A 17,470-nucleotide genomic window follows, 5' to 3' on the forward strand; every position below is an offset into this window, starting at 1 on the left:
CCCCCCATGATAGATAGCCCTTCATTCCAATGGGAAAGGGCCATTAGTCCGGGACACCTCATTCTTCAGGACCCTTAAACAGTTTCTTGAAAGGGTTCTTTAAAAAAAAAAAACCCTGAAAAATGGGTGTTTATCACTTTTTATCAGAGCAGCATAGTTGAAAAAATAAATAAGAGAATATAAATGAGCTAGAAAGTCAGGCCCCCCACGGGTTTGGATGGGACCCCCCTTTTAGCGGGCCGTAGGTTTGACACCAATGTTGAAGAGGATGTTTATGGTGGGGCGCGCAGAGAATAGACAAAACATTTCTATAAAAATTGTGGCAGGGAAAATATTTTTTGCGAGGGTTTGCCTCTGCATAGTGGAAACCGATAATGTAATCAAAGGCTGGGATTTTTTGGATAAAAATGTGGGGTGAATGTCATACTATAATGAGAACTGAGTGACAAAAAGTACTGACAAAAATACATCAATTAATTAACAAAATTCTCACAGATCCATTTTTATAGAAATTGTGCCATGGAAATTTTTTTTTTTTTGTAATAGTTTGCCTTTGCATAGTGGAAACTGATAATGTAATCAAAGGCTGGGATTTTTTGCAAAAAAATGTGGGGTGAAAGTCATACTATAATGAAAACTGACAAAATGTAATAACAAAAATAAATCAATAAAATTAAAAAAAATCCCACAAATCCATATTTATAGAAATAGTGCCATGGAAAATATTTTTTGTAATAGTTTGCCTTTGCATAGTGGAAACTGTCAATGTAATCAAAGGCTGGGATTTTTTGCAAAAAAATGTGGGGTGAATGTCATACTATAATGAAAACTAAGTGACAAAGAGTACTAACAAAAATACATAAATCAATTAATAAAATTCCCCAAGATCCATATCTATAGAATTAATGAAAACTGAGTGACAAAAAGTACTACCAAAAATACATAAATTAATTAAAAAAAATCCCACAAATCCATATTTATAGAAATAGTACCATGGAAAATAATTTTTGTAACAGTTTGCCTCTGCATAATGGAAACCAACAATATAATAAAAGGCCAGAATTTTTCCCCCAAAACTAAGATTACACTCAGGCTATCGAAAAATGTGTTGATAGAAAACCACACACATAACTAACAAAAACCCAGAAGTTCAAAATACAAAATGGAGTATCAATACAGTGGGAATTCTGGCTAAAATGTGGTTCCATGGAATGAAATATAATGCTATTATGTGTAAAAAATCCGGGGATCCATTTAAGCGCTTATGGTGACATCTGTGTGAGCCTGTTACATCAATTAAAATTAGGATCAAGCTGCAGTACCGCTTAACCCCTCACGATATATTATTATAATTACAGTTCTCATTCCAGCATCCTCGTCTTATCTCGTAAACGCCCCCCCCCCCTGCCCCCCCTCCCCTCCCCCGGTCATTGTCTCCGAGCCCACCGCTGAGCCCCCTTACTTTAAATCCAAACAGACACTTGTGGTCTTTCTCACAATGGCGGCCATTGTTCTGTCCTGAAAGGAGAGCATGTGCTTTTGCTAATGCCGCACTCTCCGGGACAACCTGGGACATTTTTTGCCTTCGAATCAAAGAGCGCGCCGTCACGCTTGGGCGACTTCCTCCGAGGTGCCCCGGGAAGGTTGTGGGAAAAGGCCGTGGCGGCCATCTTGGGGGGGGCATCTCAACATTCTGGCTCTCGTAACTAATTTTTACCTCTAATTTTTTGTTGATCTGGGCAGAAAGACAACCTCCCTGAAGGCACTGAGTACCAGTGAGTGACATCATCATTGTGCGCAAGTATCACACTTGCCTTAAGCAGGTACATGTCAATGTTCCCTCTAATTTTTCATATAAAACATGCTGTAAAACACCAAAAACATACGAGTGGACAGAGCTACTGCCACTGGCTAACTCGTAAACGGCGCCACCATGGGGAAAGGGATAAAAAAAATAGTTTGGATTTTATTTACTGCGCGCCATATGATTGCTGCTGCGCAGAGAAGACGAGTATTGCGCCATTGCCCCCAAAAATACAAGTACGTCAAATAAATTTTGGGCCGAGTTAGCGTCAAAAGCTAGCTATATTCTCCGCTTTCACTTCCCGCAGGTGTCCCGTTACTTTTGTCCCCGCGGCATGGCTAAATCCCTTAGTCGGAGCGTCCCACGGGAAAGCGGAAAAGTCCGTCGTCGGAGTCACCGTTCCGCTTTCCCACGGATACTAACAACGTTGATCCCAACCGAGGTCAGTCGTGGAATCGGTGGGGACAATTAGAGGATTTATTATCGTCTTTTGCAATTATATGTCAAAAAAACGTATAACATTTAAATCCATATTCGGTGAGCTATTAGAACAATGGTTTTTTTTGGATAATCCACTTAATATGAGAGGATAAACTCAGATGGACTTACCACGTGGGATAAAAATGTAGTTTCGTTGGAGATCTGGCCAACGGCGGCCATTAATTCTGGGGACGAGAGTCGTGGTTGGGGGAGGACGGGATTCCCTTCAACGGGAACCAGGTCGGATCATCTAGGATGCGGGAGGATCTGTTTTGGAGGGAATAGAAATTAAGATGTTTTATTAAGTAAATTTGTACATGATCTGGGAACATTATAATGGAGTATGTTCAAAAAAAATGGCATTGGAAAAAGGGTGTGTAGACTTTTTCTATCTGTTTAATTAGATTAATGTGGCTAATTAAATTTGGCTATCATTTAACATATGTTTATTAAGATGAAATATGAATATGATCATTAATATGTGATGTTCCTTATTAAATAAATCTAAAGTCAAATTTGCAATGTGAGATTTAAAAATGAAAAAATCCACTCATATTTTGGACATTTTTTAAAGTCCCTTCATATAAAAATATCCAAAATTTGAGTGGATTTTTTCTTATGTGGAAGGACTTCGAAAAATGTCCAAAATTTTAGTGGATTTTTTCTAAGTCCCTCCACTAAATCCACTAAAATCTTGGAATTTTTTTTAAAGGTCCCTTCACACTTAAACCTCACCATAAATATCCAAATGAAATTAATAACAATAAGACTAAAAAACAAACTGCACCCACACGCCGCCATCTTGGACCCTGAACTAACTCTAATATGCACAATTTATACATTCATCATTCAAATCCATTAAAAACTTAATATATATGACTAATTTTTGATACATTTCAATTTTTAAACACTGACTTCTAATGTCTTTGGGTCATTCAGGGTCAATTTTTATCCATTTTGGATGATTTCCTTCTTCAGTAGCCACTGCTATGAACATTTTAGCCTTAAAGATTACTTCCTATTGTTTTCTAACTTTGTTGGTATTTCTAGGTCACTTAATTGTTAACTCATGAACTGCCATTGAGGTCAACAGTCAGCCCATGCGCCCTATGTTTGACACCCCTGGTTTATAAACAATAAATAGGCTCATATGTCCAAAAGATTAGCTGCCATTTTTACGTGATTGCCCCTCACTGTCCTGGTAATAAAGTCATTGAAGTGGCCCTGTAGGCACATCTGCTTTTCATTGGTCGCCGTCACCGTATATCAACCACGTCCCCCCCGCTGTGCGACCGCTCGCAACACAGCAACTACAGATCCATCGGGAAAAAAACAAAAAAAGTGAGGGGAAATTTGGTAGACTGTGAAATTGAAGAAGCGCGCAATTCATCTTTGGTTTGGTAAATGGCAACAGATGTGCTATATCACAGATGATGGAGGAGCCTGAAATTGTGGCGCCATCTGCCATTGATCTCTGTGGGATATACAGTGGCATCACAGGGGATTGGATTTAAAGGGAAAGTGCCCACATGTGTGTTCACATCAGAGGGACATTTATAAAGACACTGACAATATGGACAGCATATTTAAACTTGAATATCCGGATAGCCAATGTAAAAAAAAGGATTTTTGCAACTCTTAAGGGGCTCAGTTTCAATGTATTGGACGTATTTAAGGCATAAAAACTAAACTAAACAAAAATTACAGGCAATTTTGCATGAAATATGATTATAAATAAACATTTTGCAACTCCCAAGGGTCTCGGTTTCAATATATTGGACATAAATATGTACTAAAAACAAAACAAAACAAAAATTACAGGCAATTTAGCATGGATTATGATTATAAATAAAAATGTGGCAACTCCTAAGGGTCTCAGTTTCAATGTATTGGACGTATTTAAGGCATAAAAACTAAACTAAACTAAAATTACAGGCAATTTTGCATGAAATATGATTATAAATAAACATTTTGCACCTCCCAAGGGTCTCAGTTTCAATATATTGGACATATACATGTCATAAAAACAAAACAAAAATTAGAGGCAATTTTGCATGGAATATGATTATATTTTTTTTTTGTAACTCCTAAGGGTCTCAGTTTCAATGTATTGGACGTATTTAAGGCATAAAAACTAAACAAAACAAAAATTACAGGCAATTTAGCATGGATTATGATTATAAATAAAAATGTGGCAACTCCTAAGGGTCTTAGTTTCAATGTATTGGACATTTATAAGGCATAAAAACTAAACTAAACTAAAATTACAGGCAATTTTGCATGGAATATGATTATAATATTTTTTTGTAACTCCTAAGGGTCTCAGTTTCAATGTATTGGACGTATTTAAGGCATAAAAACTAAACAAAACAAAAATTACAGGCAATTTAGCATGCAATATGATTATAAATAAATATTTGGCAACTCCTAAGGGTCTTAGTTTCAATGTATTGGACATATATAAGGCATAAAAACTAAACTAAACAAAAATTACAGTCAATTTAGCATGAAATATGATTATAAATAAAAATTTTGCGACTCCTAAGGGTCTCAGTTTTAATGCATTGGACGTATTTTAGGCACAAAAACTAAACTAAACTAAAATTCCAGTCAATTTAGCATGCAATATGATTATGAATACAATTTTTGCAACTGCTAAGGGTCTCAGTTTCAATGTATTGGATATAAACATGTCAAAAAACAACAACAAAACATAAATCACAGGCAATTTGGCATGGAATATGATTAGGGACCACTAAAGAAAGAAAGTAATGTGTCCAAAATTTAGACTATTATTTACTATAAAGTCAGAAACATCGTGGTGCATAGTGCAACGTATTTACAAGGAAGGGGTATGACTAACAAAAACTTAAATAAACATGTCGAGATCGTCCTAAAATAACAAATAAGAGATGTATAAGTATATGAGCATGACATACCAAGACAATGTGATCCATAAAAAGACTGCAAAACACACCAGGTCCTTAACGAGCCACTCACAAACACCTGGGTCACAAAAGGGGGAGGGGCAAACAACAGATGACCTCATTGGTCAATCACATGAGTAAAAAAAACAACAACAACAAAAGCAATCCCTACCAGAAACTTTAATGTTGCCCACCTATTTATACTTTTTTTTTTAACTTTTCCATACTTTTAGAGAATTTAGAGTCTTTAAAGAACCCATGCATACTTAATTAGAACCTCAAACCTCAGATGTAAACCAGCACAATGGTGGTCAAACTAGGGCATGCGGGCCACATTAGGCCCATTAGGCTTTTTAATCCGGTCCGCCGACATTGTCCAATTTCTTTATTTATTTTATTTTTGACCCCAAGATGGCGCCATCACATGGAAGCCAATGGCAGTAGCACTATCCAATCTTATGTTTTTCATGTTTTAGAGCCCTTCTATCTTTTTTTGAATGACATTTTAATATTTCTTAATACATTATTTTTTCTTTGTCTTTGTACTTTATACTTTTCATATGTACTGTTAACAGATGCACTTTTTTATATGTATCGTATCTTGTGCTGACCCTAGCCCATCTGTCAAACTTTTAAAGTCAATATGGCCCCCGAAGGCCCAAAACAGGGCTTGATTTTGTCTTCAAAAAACTCTTCTAAACAACGGCGCCATTACGAAAGCCTGTTAGCCACATTGTTGATATGATCAGAGAGCAAGAAAAGCTACCATGATTGTTTTCCCCATCAAAGGCCATCGGTCGCAATCAGCTTTGTCAAAACAGGAATTACACAAAAAAGCGGGGCTTCAATTTCAACATCCGACAAAGACCTCCCCGACGTCGGGAGTCGCCATTTTGTTTTTCCAACCAGGGGCCACACAAAGAAGCCTTCAGGACACGAATGAAGAATGAAGGAAGGTTACAAAGACGGCCCCCAGCGCTTGTTTTTTTTTTTTTTTTTTGGAGGTCCCTTATGGACGCCTCCGCCTGAGCCAATGAGGACAAAGCAGCTGGTCAGGAGGACAAAGACGGCTTCCAAGTTATGTCCTGCCAAACAACACCTGCCAGGGAAAAGATGCAATTCCAAAAAGGGGCTGTAAAGTCTTACCGAGCCAGACTCGTCAGCGTTGGTCGGCACCAGGTGGCGCTCTTTGGTTAAAGCCAGCGTTTGAACAATAACAAACGTGGAAGAATGGCCAACTGTTTGTGGTGGGGTCGATGGTTGATCAGGAACAGAAGGTAGTGTTTCTGCAACTTGAGGAATGGAAAATAGAAATTAATCAGTCAAATAAATATGAACAAATATACAATTAAACTTTCAAGAATGGTTAAAATTGCTGTGTAATAACGGCAATGACAATAAACTGTCCTATTTTCCAACTTTATAATCTTCCAATAATGATTCATGAGCATGTGGTGTGTTCAGCCAAAACTACCAGTTTGAAAGTTAAAAAAAAATCGAATTTGCATTTAACTAAAGGGCATTTTTGAAATCAGTTGTTTGGATTGGATTGCATTACTGTATTCATGCAAATACATATATACATGCACATATACATACACATACATATATACATACATATACACATACATATACACATACATATACACATACATATATATACATACATATATATATACATACATATATATACATACATATACATATACACATACATATACACATACATATATATATATATATATATATACATACATATACACATACATATACACATACATATACACATACATATACACATACATATACACATACACATACACATATACATACACATATACATACACATACAAATACACATACACATATATACATATACATATATACATACACATACATATATACCCACATATATAAAAGCACACATTGTTATCACCAATTTGAGTTGTTTTGTAATAACTACCTCCTCTTAAATTGTCAGAAAAAAAAACTAAACCACTAAACCATCAACCAGTATTTTTAAAAGAATATTTCTACTCCTACACAAGCACACATGAGTTCTGTAATCAATAAAAACAAGTTAGCTGAGCTACTTTCTATAAAAAAAAAAAAAAAAAACTCCCTCCTACCAGTGTTAACATGTTGCATTCAAGGACCTCCAAACAGCCGCATTCAAGGACCTCCCCCAAAAGGGGGAGTGGCAAGGAGAGAGGGGAGTGGAGCCCATTATAAAAAGGTCCAACCGTGACGTCTCCGCCAGTCGCTGGATAGCGATGCAAGGTGTGGGACGTCCTCAACCTCATTTCCATCTAAAATTTCAAAGAAGACCCCATATGGACTTTGCGTGGGAAATCCGACGCTTCCAATCATGTTAAAGAACAACGCTAAAAAGACCGCGGCTTACGTGGGCGCGGCGGCGGCGGTCGTCTGTCTCTTGACGTTGCTGGTGGCCGTCCGGCATCGCGGGGTCCCCGAGGACATCCGTCCGGAGGACAATTCCGCGACCCCGACGGTTGAGAGTGGCGGAGGGAAAGGATTCTCGGCATATTTCGGGAAGTTGAGTCGTGGACGCAGGGAGGCGTCGGAGAAGCCCGTTGACGCCGCCATTGGTGGTGGTGGTGGGTCCCCCGGGTCGGTTGGCGACCCCCCGGCACCCCCGGCCGAGGACATCCGGCAAGAGGACCTGTTCATCGCGGTGAAGACCACCAAAAAGTTCCACCAATCCAGATTGAACTTGCTCCTGGACACATGGATTTCAAGAAGTATGCAGCAGGTAAATAATTGTTTTTACCATATTTTTGACTTATTGATGGTTAAATAATGGCTGCCATTGACAGTAATAGACATCAATTAGGTCAAATAAGTGTGATTTTATGGGTGTTGGTGGTTGTTAAAGGGATAATAATGCATTAAAAATAGAATATGAAGCTGTGGATGTTATTAGATATTTTTGTGACCCTTTAAATCGAGCAAAAAAGCTGCAAATGTTATAAATATTTTTTTTGTGGAACTTTTAAAAGTCTATAAACTCCCATGTGGCACATTAAAAAAAACATAAAATTCCCATTTCAAATCTAAGCACCTGAACAAGTTAAACTAAATAAATCAACAAAAAAAAATTAAAAATTCAATAAAAAAAACCCTAAGATTCCCATTCCAAATCTAAGCACCTGAACAAGTTAAAATAAATAAATCAACATAAAAAAATAAAATTTAAATAAAAAAAACCTCTAAAATTGCCATTCCAAATCTAAGCACCTGAACAAGTTAAACTAAATAAATCAACAAAAAAAATTAAAAATTCAATTAAAAAAGTGACAGAAAAGTAGCCCCGCCCACTGAATTGTCACTTTTTAGTGAGTGATGTGTCCCTGAGAACGAAGGAAATGCTTTCAAGCAAGTGGACACCCCCATAAGACCCCCCCACCACTACCATTCTCTCTATTATGCCTTTTTGGGGGGTGGGGGGTCCCCCTTATGAACGCTTGAACCCGGTACATGGGATGACTCAGCGGCGATCGAGCCTCAGCCGGCTCTCCAGGCGCCTGGTTCCCCCCTCTTTGGCGGGAACAAAGCTTGTCTCTTTGGGACGGGTGTACGGGGTGGGGGGGTCCCCGAAGAAAAGCTTTCCCAGCGGCTCCTTGTGTCTTGTTCCATGGGAACGCCGGAGAGTCGGCGTCTGGGTCAAGCTTTGACGGGGGTTTCGTCTTTAAGAGGATGAGGAGGGGGTGAAGTTTTTTTGGGGGGGTGGCGTGCCAAGAAAATATGCTTAAAGTGATTTCATCCTGGAGGGGTGTCGGAGCCGTGTGTCCTCAAATGAACCTCAAAAAAGTTTGGATTTAATGACCCACTCAAAAGGAGGGAAAGTGGATTCAATGCTAATTATTTCAACCAATCAATGTGCAGATTTAAAGGAGAAGGTGCATATTAATGTATTTAATAGTAGATTTGTATTGATGACTCATTGATTGGATAATATATAAAAATATATATATATTTAAAATGTGTTGAATTATGATTGGGATAAAGTAAACGTAAAGAGCTCTGAAATGTGAATTAGCATTAGCACCTAATGCTAGCGTATACAATTAAAATAGCTTTTTTTAACTGTCAGCAATGTGATATATAAACTACGAACAACAAAATAATACTGAAGTATTTTGCAGGGGGAAAGAAACATATATAGTAGTTTTTTACCTTATATTTATAGTTATAAACAAAGTTTGCAGAACAAAAGGTAGCATAAAAGTCAAGAAAATGCTAATCAAAACAGTTCATTTCATTGTATTTTTACTTTAGTTTTTTCATGTATTATTACTTTTAAAATAGCAATCTTTAAAGTTCATTTCATCATATTGAACTGTAGTTTTTTCATTTTATTATATATTTTATTCTTTATGTAACTTGTTAGCCACCTGATTTGGTAGCTACACAACGGAATCATTTATGCTAATAATGCTAATGTTAACTATTGGCGGATCAAAAATCCATTTTTTTTTAAATTTACTCATCTTTCCAATCTCAACCCAGATTTCCCATCACCCCTAGTTACGCATACGCAGTACCATGTCACCTAATTGACGATAATGAGCTTGGGGGGGCGGAGTCTTTAGTGACAAGAGTCAAAAGACGTCTTGGAAGGCAGCTGGCGAATATCCCAAGCCACAATGCAATGGGGGGAGTTCCCAGAGGGGAGGGAGGGAGGGAGGGCGCCAGGTGGTCAGGAGCCGCCAAACAAAGGACGCAATACCCCCCCTAGGGCCCCCCAAAACCCAGCGGCGGCGGCGGCTCGCCATACGATGCTCCCGGTCGGTTCCCAGCGCCCGCATATGGCGGACGCTTATTCTCACGCTCAGCTGATGAACATCTGTGGCGTCACAATGGCATCTGCGCCTCTTTCATGCCCGCCGCTGTTTATTTCGGGGTTTTTGCCCCACGGTGGGATGACGTCAGCTATTATAAGGCCTTTGGACACGCCTTCTTTTTTTTGCTTTAATAGCTGCAAGCAATGTAGTTTTATGGTGGGTTTAATAAAAGATAAAAAATAAGGCTCAATAGTTCATTAAAAAGTGTTTTACATGTATTTTTAATGTATTTTGCAAAATTGAAAAATTATATTATTTTCCAAAAGCGTTTTAAAATTATTTTAGATTTATTTTACAAGATGAAACATTATTTTATATTCCAAAAGCGTTTTAAAATTATTATATATTATTTTTTTCAATATGAATAATTGTTTTATTTCCCAAAAGCTTTTTAAAATTATTTTAGATTTATTTTTCTATATGAAAAAGCATTTTAAAATTATTATAATTATTTTTTTCAATATGAAAAATGATTTTATTTTGAAATTCTTTGCGACAAACTTATTTTTTAGTTTCAAATATTATAAATTTTGCCATTTTTGACAAATACATTTAAATTTAAACCCTTTAAATATAACTTTTGTTTTAAAAAAAATCTCATTAAAAATAGCTAAACCTCATTATAATCAAGCTAGCTCAAAATCTACAAAAAAACATTAAAAAACAATTAACAACAAAGAAAACTCTTACCCAAAGACACTTCTCAACATCCCATAAATCCTCCATATCTTCTTTTTAGAAGAATGAATTCCCCGCCTGCAAAAAAAACACCAAAATTACCACAACATTCAACAATAATAACTCCATAATAATACAACAATGGGCACCAGAAAAAAAGGAAATGGGTGTACACTGAAAAAAAGGGAAAGTGATCATTTTTCTTTTATTTTTTTTGTCCATTCAAAACACCATTTGTGTAAAAGTTGCACAATCGGGTCGGGAGGGGTACACAGGGGGGGAGCGTGCTAGTTGAATAGAGGGAAGGGTGCCCACTGGTGCATTTCCTTCCTGTGGAGTTGGAAGCAGCCATGCAGGCACCACGCATGTTCGCGGGGGGGTGTTTGAGCGGAGCCTTCCTGTGGTTACAACTATGAAGCCCCCCCCCCTGCCCTCCTCATTCCACTTTATCTCTACTTCACACACTTGTTTTGCATGTAGTGAAAGTAACTGTGCGTCTCCGTGTCAGTTTGAAAACAAAGACCCCTGATGGGGGGGGCTTAGTTCTCGGGGAGTTAACTCTGGCAGCTGTATGCAAATGCCGGCAAACGTGTTGAGGATTTACCCCAGCGGACTTTTTTTTTTAAGCCAGCCTAAGAACCAACTGCATTGTTCTATTCACAAGTAGGGGAGGGGGGGTTCGTTGACGTAACCGCGGTAGTGAATGGACGCATAGTTTTTGATTTACTAATCAACACCCGGGAGTGCTACTCCCGCGCTTTCTCGGCCACCTGCCGTCAGATGGGATTGAGTAAAAAAAGGGTTACAAATCTGCGTAAAAGTCAACCATAGTGGGTTGTATTTAATTTTTATCCATTTTTTACGGTGCTTGGTCTTTTGGTTGTGGGTCAAATGGTGACAGAGAGTTTACTGTTGAAGCCAGCTCTCAAAATTATATTCATGAGAGAGTTTAATATCTAAGTACTGTTTAATATGTAAGTAGTGTTCAATATCTAAGTAGTGTTTAATATCTAAGTAGTGTTTAATATCTAAGTAGTGTTTAATATCTAAGCACAGTTTAATATGTAAGTACTGTTTAATATCCAAGTACTGTTTAATATCTAAGTACTGTTTAATATCTAAGTACTGTTTAATATATAAGTGCCATTTAATATCTAAGTACTGTTTAATATCAAAGTACTGTTTAATATCTAAGTACTATTTAATATCTAAGTACTATTTAAGATCCAAGTATTGTTTAATATCAACATACTGTTTAATATCAAAGTACTGTTTAATATCGAAGTACTGTTTAATATCCAAGTACATTTGAATAGTCCGATGCGTCTTATATACGAACAAATGACATTTTCTAGTCAAATTTGCTGGGCGCGGCTTATATTCGAATTTGTTTTATATCTAAAATATTCCATTATTCCTTGAATTTTCCCATTTCCCACGCCATCTATTCTCACAAAAGGGTGCTGGAGTCAATTCCATTTGGAATTCAAACTTACTAAAGTCAACTTTTAGGGTTGCAAATGCCAATTTCCAAAGTCTAAAGTCCCCCACACACGCCCCATAAAAAACGACGGGTCGAGGCACGCGCCGGCAAGCAAAAACGTGCCGCCGCTCGGCAGGTGTTGGCGCCACACCTGTGACGACTGTTAATCAGCACCTGCCGCCGTTCAACCGTTCTTTTTACCCGGCAACGGGGAAGTTTACCAACTTTGAGGCACTTTTGTATTTCTCCATCTGGGATGCTTCATTTGGTTGCCATGGAGAAACCAGACATGACACAAAAGGGCCTTTATGGAAGCAGGAAGGCTATTTAACTCCTAAAAATGTGTTTTATCCCGCTTAGCATAAAAGCCTTACTGAATGATGCTAATCACTGTGTTTGAAAAAGAACATCAGTCTCATTTTTGTTTGTTTTCTTTGTCCGCAGACGTACGTTTTTACTGATGGCGAGGACGAGGAACTCAAAGGAAAAATGGGTGAGTTATATTTAAGAAATATTTAAATAAAAGACTAAATTTGACAGATGGGCGGGGTCAGCACAAGATACGATATAAAAAAGTGCATCCGTTAACAGTACATATGAAACAAACAGAAATAAAGGACTAAAGTATTAACATACTCATCACTTTAAACTAAAAAGTCTAAAGTACAAAGTCAAGTAAAAAGGACTGTATTAAGAAATATTAAAATTAAATTTAAAAAAGAAAGAAAGGCTTTAAAACACAAAAAAAAAACAAATAAGAATGGACAGAGCTACTGCCACTGGCTTCCGCGTGACGGCGCCATTTTGGGGAAAAACTGAAAAAATTTTTTTTTGGGCGGGCCGGATTAAAAAGCCTAGCGGTCCATATGTAGCCCGCGAGCCGTAGTTTGACCACCATAGTGCTAACCAATGTGTGACCACAGGGATTCACGCCATCAACACCAACTGCTCGGCCGCTCACAGTCGGCAAGCCCTGTCTTGCAAGATGGCGGTGGAATATGATCGGTTTATCGAGTCGGGAAAGAAGTGAGTATTATTATACTATATTGTTAAAAAAATGCACATTTTGCTGCAAGATTGACGTTTTTTTTTTGCACGTTTAGGTGGTTCTGCCACGTGGACGACGACAACTACGTAAATGTACGCGCTCTACTAAAACAATTATCGCAATATCAACACACCCAAGATGTTTATATCGGAAAACCCAGTTTGGATCGACCAATCGAAGCCACCGAAAGGCTGGGTGACAATAAACTGGTGCGTTGACACTCATTCACCATTAAAAATGGGGGGGGGCGCTATTGAGCATGAAATAATTTTTTAAATTTTTTTTTTTTTTTTTAGAAACCTGTCAACTTCTGGTTCGCGACTGGAGGGGCGGGGTTTTGTGTGAGTCGTGGTTTGGCGCTGAAAATGAGCCCATGGGCAAGGTAAAGGAAACAAAAAATGCTATTATTTTAGTTTTTGGGAAGAAAAAAATGTAAAATACCTTTGTTTTTTGTTGGGTTTTTTTCCAGTGGCGGCCATTTTATGAATACGGCTGAGAAGATTCGTCTCCCCGACGATTGTGCGGTGGGATATATCATCGAGTCGGTGTTGGGGGTACCGCTTATTCGTAGTAATTTGTTCCATTCGCATTTGGAAAACTTGCAACAGGTTTCAAGAGCTGAAATACACAAACAGGTGAGGATGGAAATTAATATGATGGTCTGTAATTTGGCTCTAATGATTTTTTTGGTCTTTTTTTTTTTAGATCACTCTCAGTTATGGGATGTTTGAAAATAAGAGTAATATCATCAATTTGAAAGGAGCTTTCTCTGTGGAGGAGGATCCATCCAGGTGAGGAACTAAATATTTTTAATTGAAAAGTAGGTGTCGGATTTTGTGGAGTATAAGTCGCATATTTGGTTTATTATTGTTGTTATTTAACATAAACTATGATACTTTTTTATTCACATTGGCTGAGAAGTGATGACTTTTTGGAACTTGAGGATAATGATAGTTTTCCATTTTTCTTTTTGAATTAAAATCCCTAAAAATAATTTAAGTGTTACTGTGTTTTTAAAAATGTAAGACAATTCAGAAGTTGAGACTTTTTTGAGTGTTTTTGTGATTCTAAAAATGTATGACAATTCAAAGGTTGAATAAGAGAATTTTAATGTTAATTTTTCTATTTTTATTGCTACTACTACTTAGCATGTCCAATTTTTTCTTCCAAATTAACCCCCCCCCCCAAAAGGTTTAACATGTTACTGTAATTTTAAAGATTTAAGACAATTGTCCACTTTTGTTTCCAGATTAAAAAACCCCGAAAATAATTTAATGTGTTACTGTCATTTTAATTTTTTTTTAAAAATCAGATCGAAGAGAAATTAAAATTTTCTCTAAAATCTCTAAAATATGATCTTATAATTTGACTATGATCTTATAATTTGATGCTAACAAATTCCTAGCTAGCTTATTGCTTTCCATTTTACTGTTATTACCACTCTCCATTTTGATGAAACTATTAAATTCACCCAAAAAATTGGACAATATACACACATTACCTCTAAAAACGATGAATCCTAATCCCAGTTCAAATAAAATTCCACCAAAAACACAACTTCTTCTCCATTTTTTTGCCCATTTCGTCCTATACTCTGGAAAAAAAAAATGTTAATTTCCCATCTAACCTTGCATTCCTTTACGTCCTTGTGGCAGGTTCAAGTCAGTGCACTGCCTTCTGTACCCCGACACCCCATGGTGCACCCCTCCTCAGGTTGTCTCGTAGGGGCGACCGCTCCTCTCTCATCCTCGTCCTCCGTCTCGCCTCGGTATCTGAAAGGCAAAAGGAGGACCAGCGTTATTTTTGGTCAATGTCCAGATGGCGTCGCCGCTGCGTTCTTTCAGCGGTTGCTACGCGGCCATTTTGGGGCGAGTGGGCTGCTGTGCGGCCTGCCGTCTTAATGCTAATGCTAATGTTTTTTTTTATTTTTATTATTTTTATTTTTTTAAAGCTTAAATCGGTTGAGCTTTCGGTATAATGTTGCTTGTAAGTATTTTTTGCAATTCTCATAGAATGTATTTCATATTTCCGTGATCTTTTATCGCAAACTTTATGGCAGGGGTGTCCAAATTTTGATAATAATTTCAGAAAATATAATGTTTTTAGTTATTTTTTTAACCTGCCCAATTTATTTTGACCAAAATTTTAAGTTAATCACGAGCAATTTGTGAAATTATATTTTTCTATATTTATATAAAGCTAAATTGCAAAATGCTAAAGCTAACTTTATTGATTTTAACATGTCAGGTGTTTTTTTTTTTAACTTTTAGCTAAAAATGAAAGAGAATTTAGGCTGAATTTAAGTTTCTTAGTGATATTTTCCTTAAAATTCCCTAAAAAAAAAAAAAAGGGCAATTGGCCCGCGGGCCGTAGTTTGGACACCCCCCGCGTTCCACCATCTTGACAAAGTTGGCGGAAACGATTCAAAGCATTTGAATGACTCCGGAAAAACGCGCTCACGTGAAGTTTTTTTGTTGTACTTTTCTACAAAACGGCGCGTTACAACCGATTTTGATCTAAAATTCATCAGGAACAAGCACTTTTTTGAGTCTCTTTTTAAAAAAAAGAACCATGCAAAACTAAAATGACGTCCTGGAATGAATTCAGATTACAGTCGGAATTAACGCAAAAAAAAAAAATACTTTTCCATTTATTTTTGATCGAAAAATGCGCAAAAAAAATAGTGGAACAGTTTTTGTCTTATTTTAATGCATTTGTATCTTGTTTTTTTTTTTAGCGTTTTGAATTGTTTAAAAATTGCACAGCTGGATTTCAAATGAGCTGATTGTTGTTTTTGGACAGAAACTCGCCTCGCAAAACTCGAAGAAAAACGCGATTTTTGTTCAAAAAATGTCTTTTTTTGCAGAGTTTGGCGAGGCGAGAAGTTTTTTTTACAACGTCAGCATCTCGGCATGGAGTCGACCCATATTGGGTTACGCTGTACACGATGACGACCGCAGTATTGTGTACTGTGACTTTGTTGTTATCGGCTGTTGTGTACGGGAATGTTTTGGTGATTTACGTCGGCTTTTTGATTGTTTTTTAATTCGCTTGCCAATTGTGTTGTACTGCTTTTTTTTAATTCTCCAGTATCTGGAGGGTCGGAACAGTTCAGTCCCAATAATGGCGTCTCAGGGATTGTGACCTGATCCTACTATTTAACTAACATGGGCCCCCAAATGCTTTGGGGTCCGAAATGTCCCAAATAAACGAGTATAACCACTGCGAAACTTGGATTTCCTGCTGTTTTTATTTTGGGGAAGTTGGATTTTGTCTAAAATATAATGCACTACAATTAGAGGGGAAAGATAACTTGTATTTTAGGAGAGTTTATTACGGTTTTAACTGTGATGGCTTACATCGCATGATAACTTCAACGAGTCTCTACTACCGTTATACTAGTATATACTACTACTTGTTGGCAAGTGGTCGTACGTTATCCTAGTGTGAGGACATTTGTGTGAATCATTTTGGGAATAGTTTGAAGGGAAGACAAAAGCAAAGGACCCTCGATAGGTTGCATCGGAAGTCAGGATGGAGGCGGGGCCAATAGAGCCAAGTAAGGTATCAAAATTTTAAACAAAATTAGAATTAAATTTAGTCTAAGGTTAGATTAAACTTATTTTTGAGTGTCTGCATCGTAATCTAAGTTCATTTAAATGTATGTTGTTATGTTATATGTATGTTATGCTATGTTAAATGTTGTATGTTATGTTGTATGTTATGTTGTATGTTGTTATATGTTATGTTATGTTATATGTTATGTTATATGTTATGTTATATGTTATGTTATATGTTATGTTATATGTTATGTTATATGTTATGTTATATGTTATGTTATATGTTATGTTATATGTTATGTTATATGTTATGTTATATGTTATGTTATATGTTATGTTATATGTTATGTTATATGTTATGTTATATGTTATGTTATATGTTATGTTATATGTTATGTTATATGTTATGTTATATGTTATGTTATATGTTAAGTTATATGTTATATTATATGTTATATGTTATGCTATATGTTATGCTATATGTTATGTGTTATATGTTATGTGTTATATTTTATGTTATGTTATGCAATGTTAAATGTTATGTTATGTTGTTATGTTATGTCATATTGTTATATGTTATGTTATATGTTATGTTACAAGTTCAATCCCGGAACGCATTAAGCTC

General features: G+C 36.8%; 1 protein-coding gene across 1 annotated transcript; it reads left to right on the forward strand.

The window, feature by feature from the left end:
- Positions 1-7,478: 7,478 nt before the first annotated feature.
- On the forward strand, positions 7,479-16,515 carry lfng (LFNG O-fucosylpeptide 3-beta-N-acetylglucosaminyltransferase). The gene is made up of 8 exons (XM_077735250.1): positions 7,479-7,984; positions 12,682-12,730; positions 13,161-13,263; positions 13,341-13,494; positions 13,582-13,667; positions 13,755-13,920; positions 13,991-14,076; positions 14,941-16,515. Exons 1-8 carry the CDS (start codon positions 7,580-7,582, stop codon positions 15,008-15,010), a joined length of 1,119 nt encoding a protein of 372 aa, XP_077591376.1. The 5' UTR covers positions 7,479-7,579; the 3' UTR covers positions 15,011-16,515.
- Positions 16,516-17,470: the final 955 nt, after the last annotated feature.

The sequence above is a fragment of the Stigmatopora nigra genome, chromosome 15, assembly GCF_051989575.1.
Source record: "Stigmatopora nigra isolate UIUO_SnigA chromosome 15, RoL_Snig_1.1, whole genome shotgun sequence".
NCBI lineage: Eukaryota > Metazoa > Chordata > Actinopteri > Syngnathiformes > Syngnathidae > Stigmatopora > Stigmatopora nigra.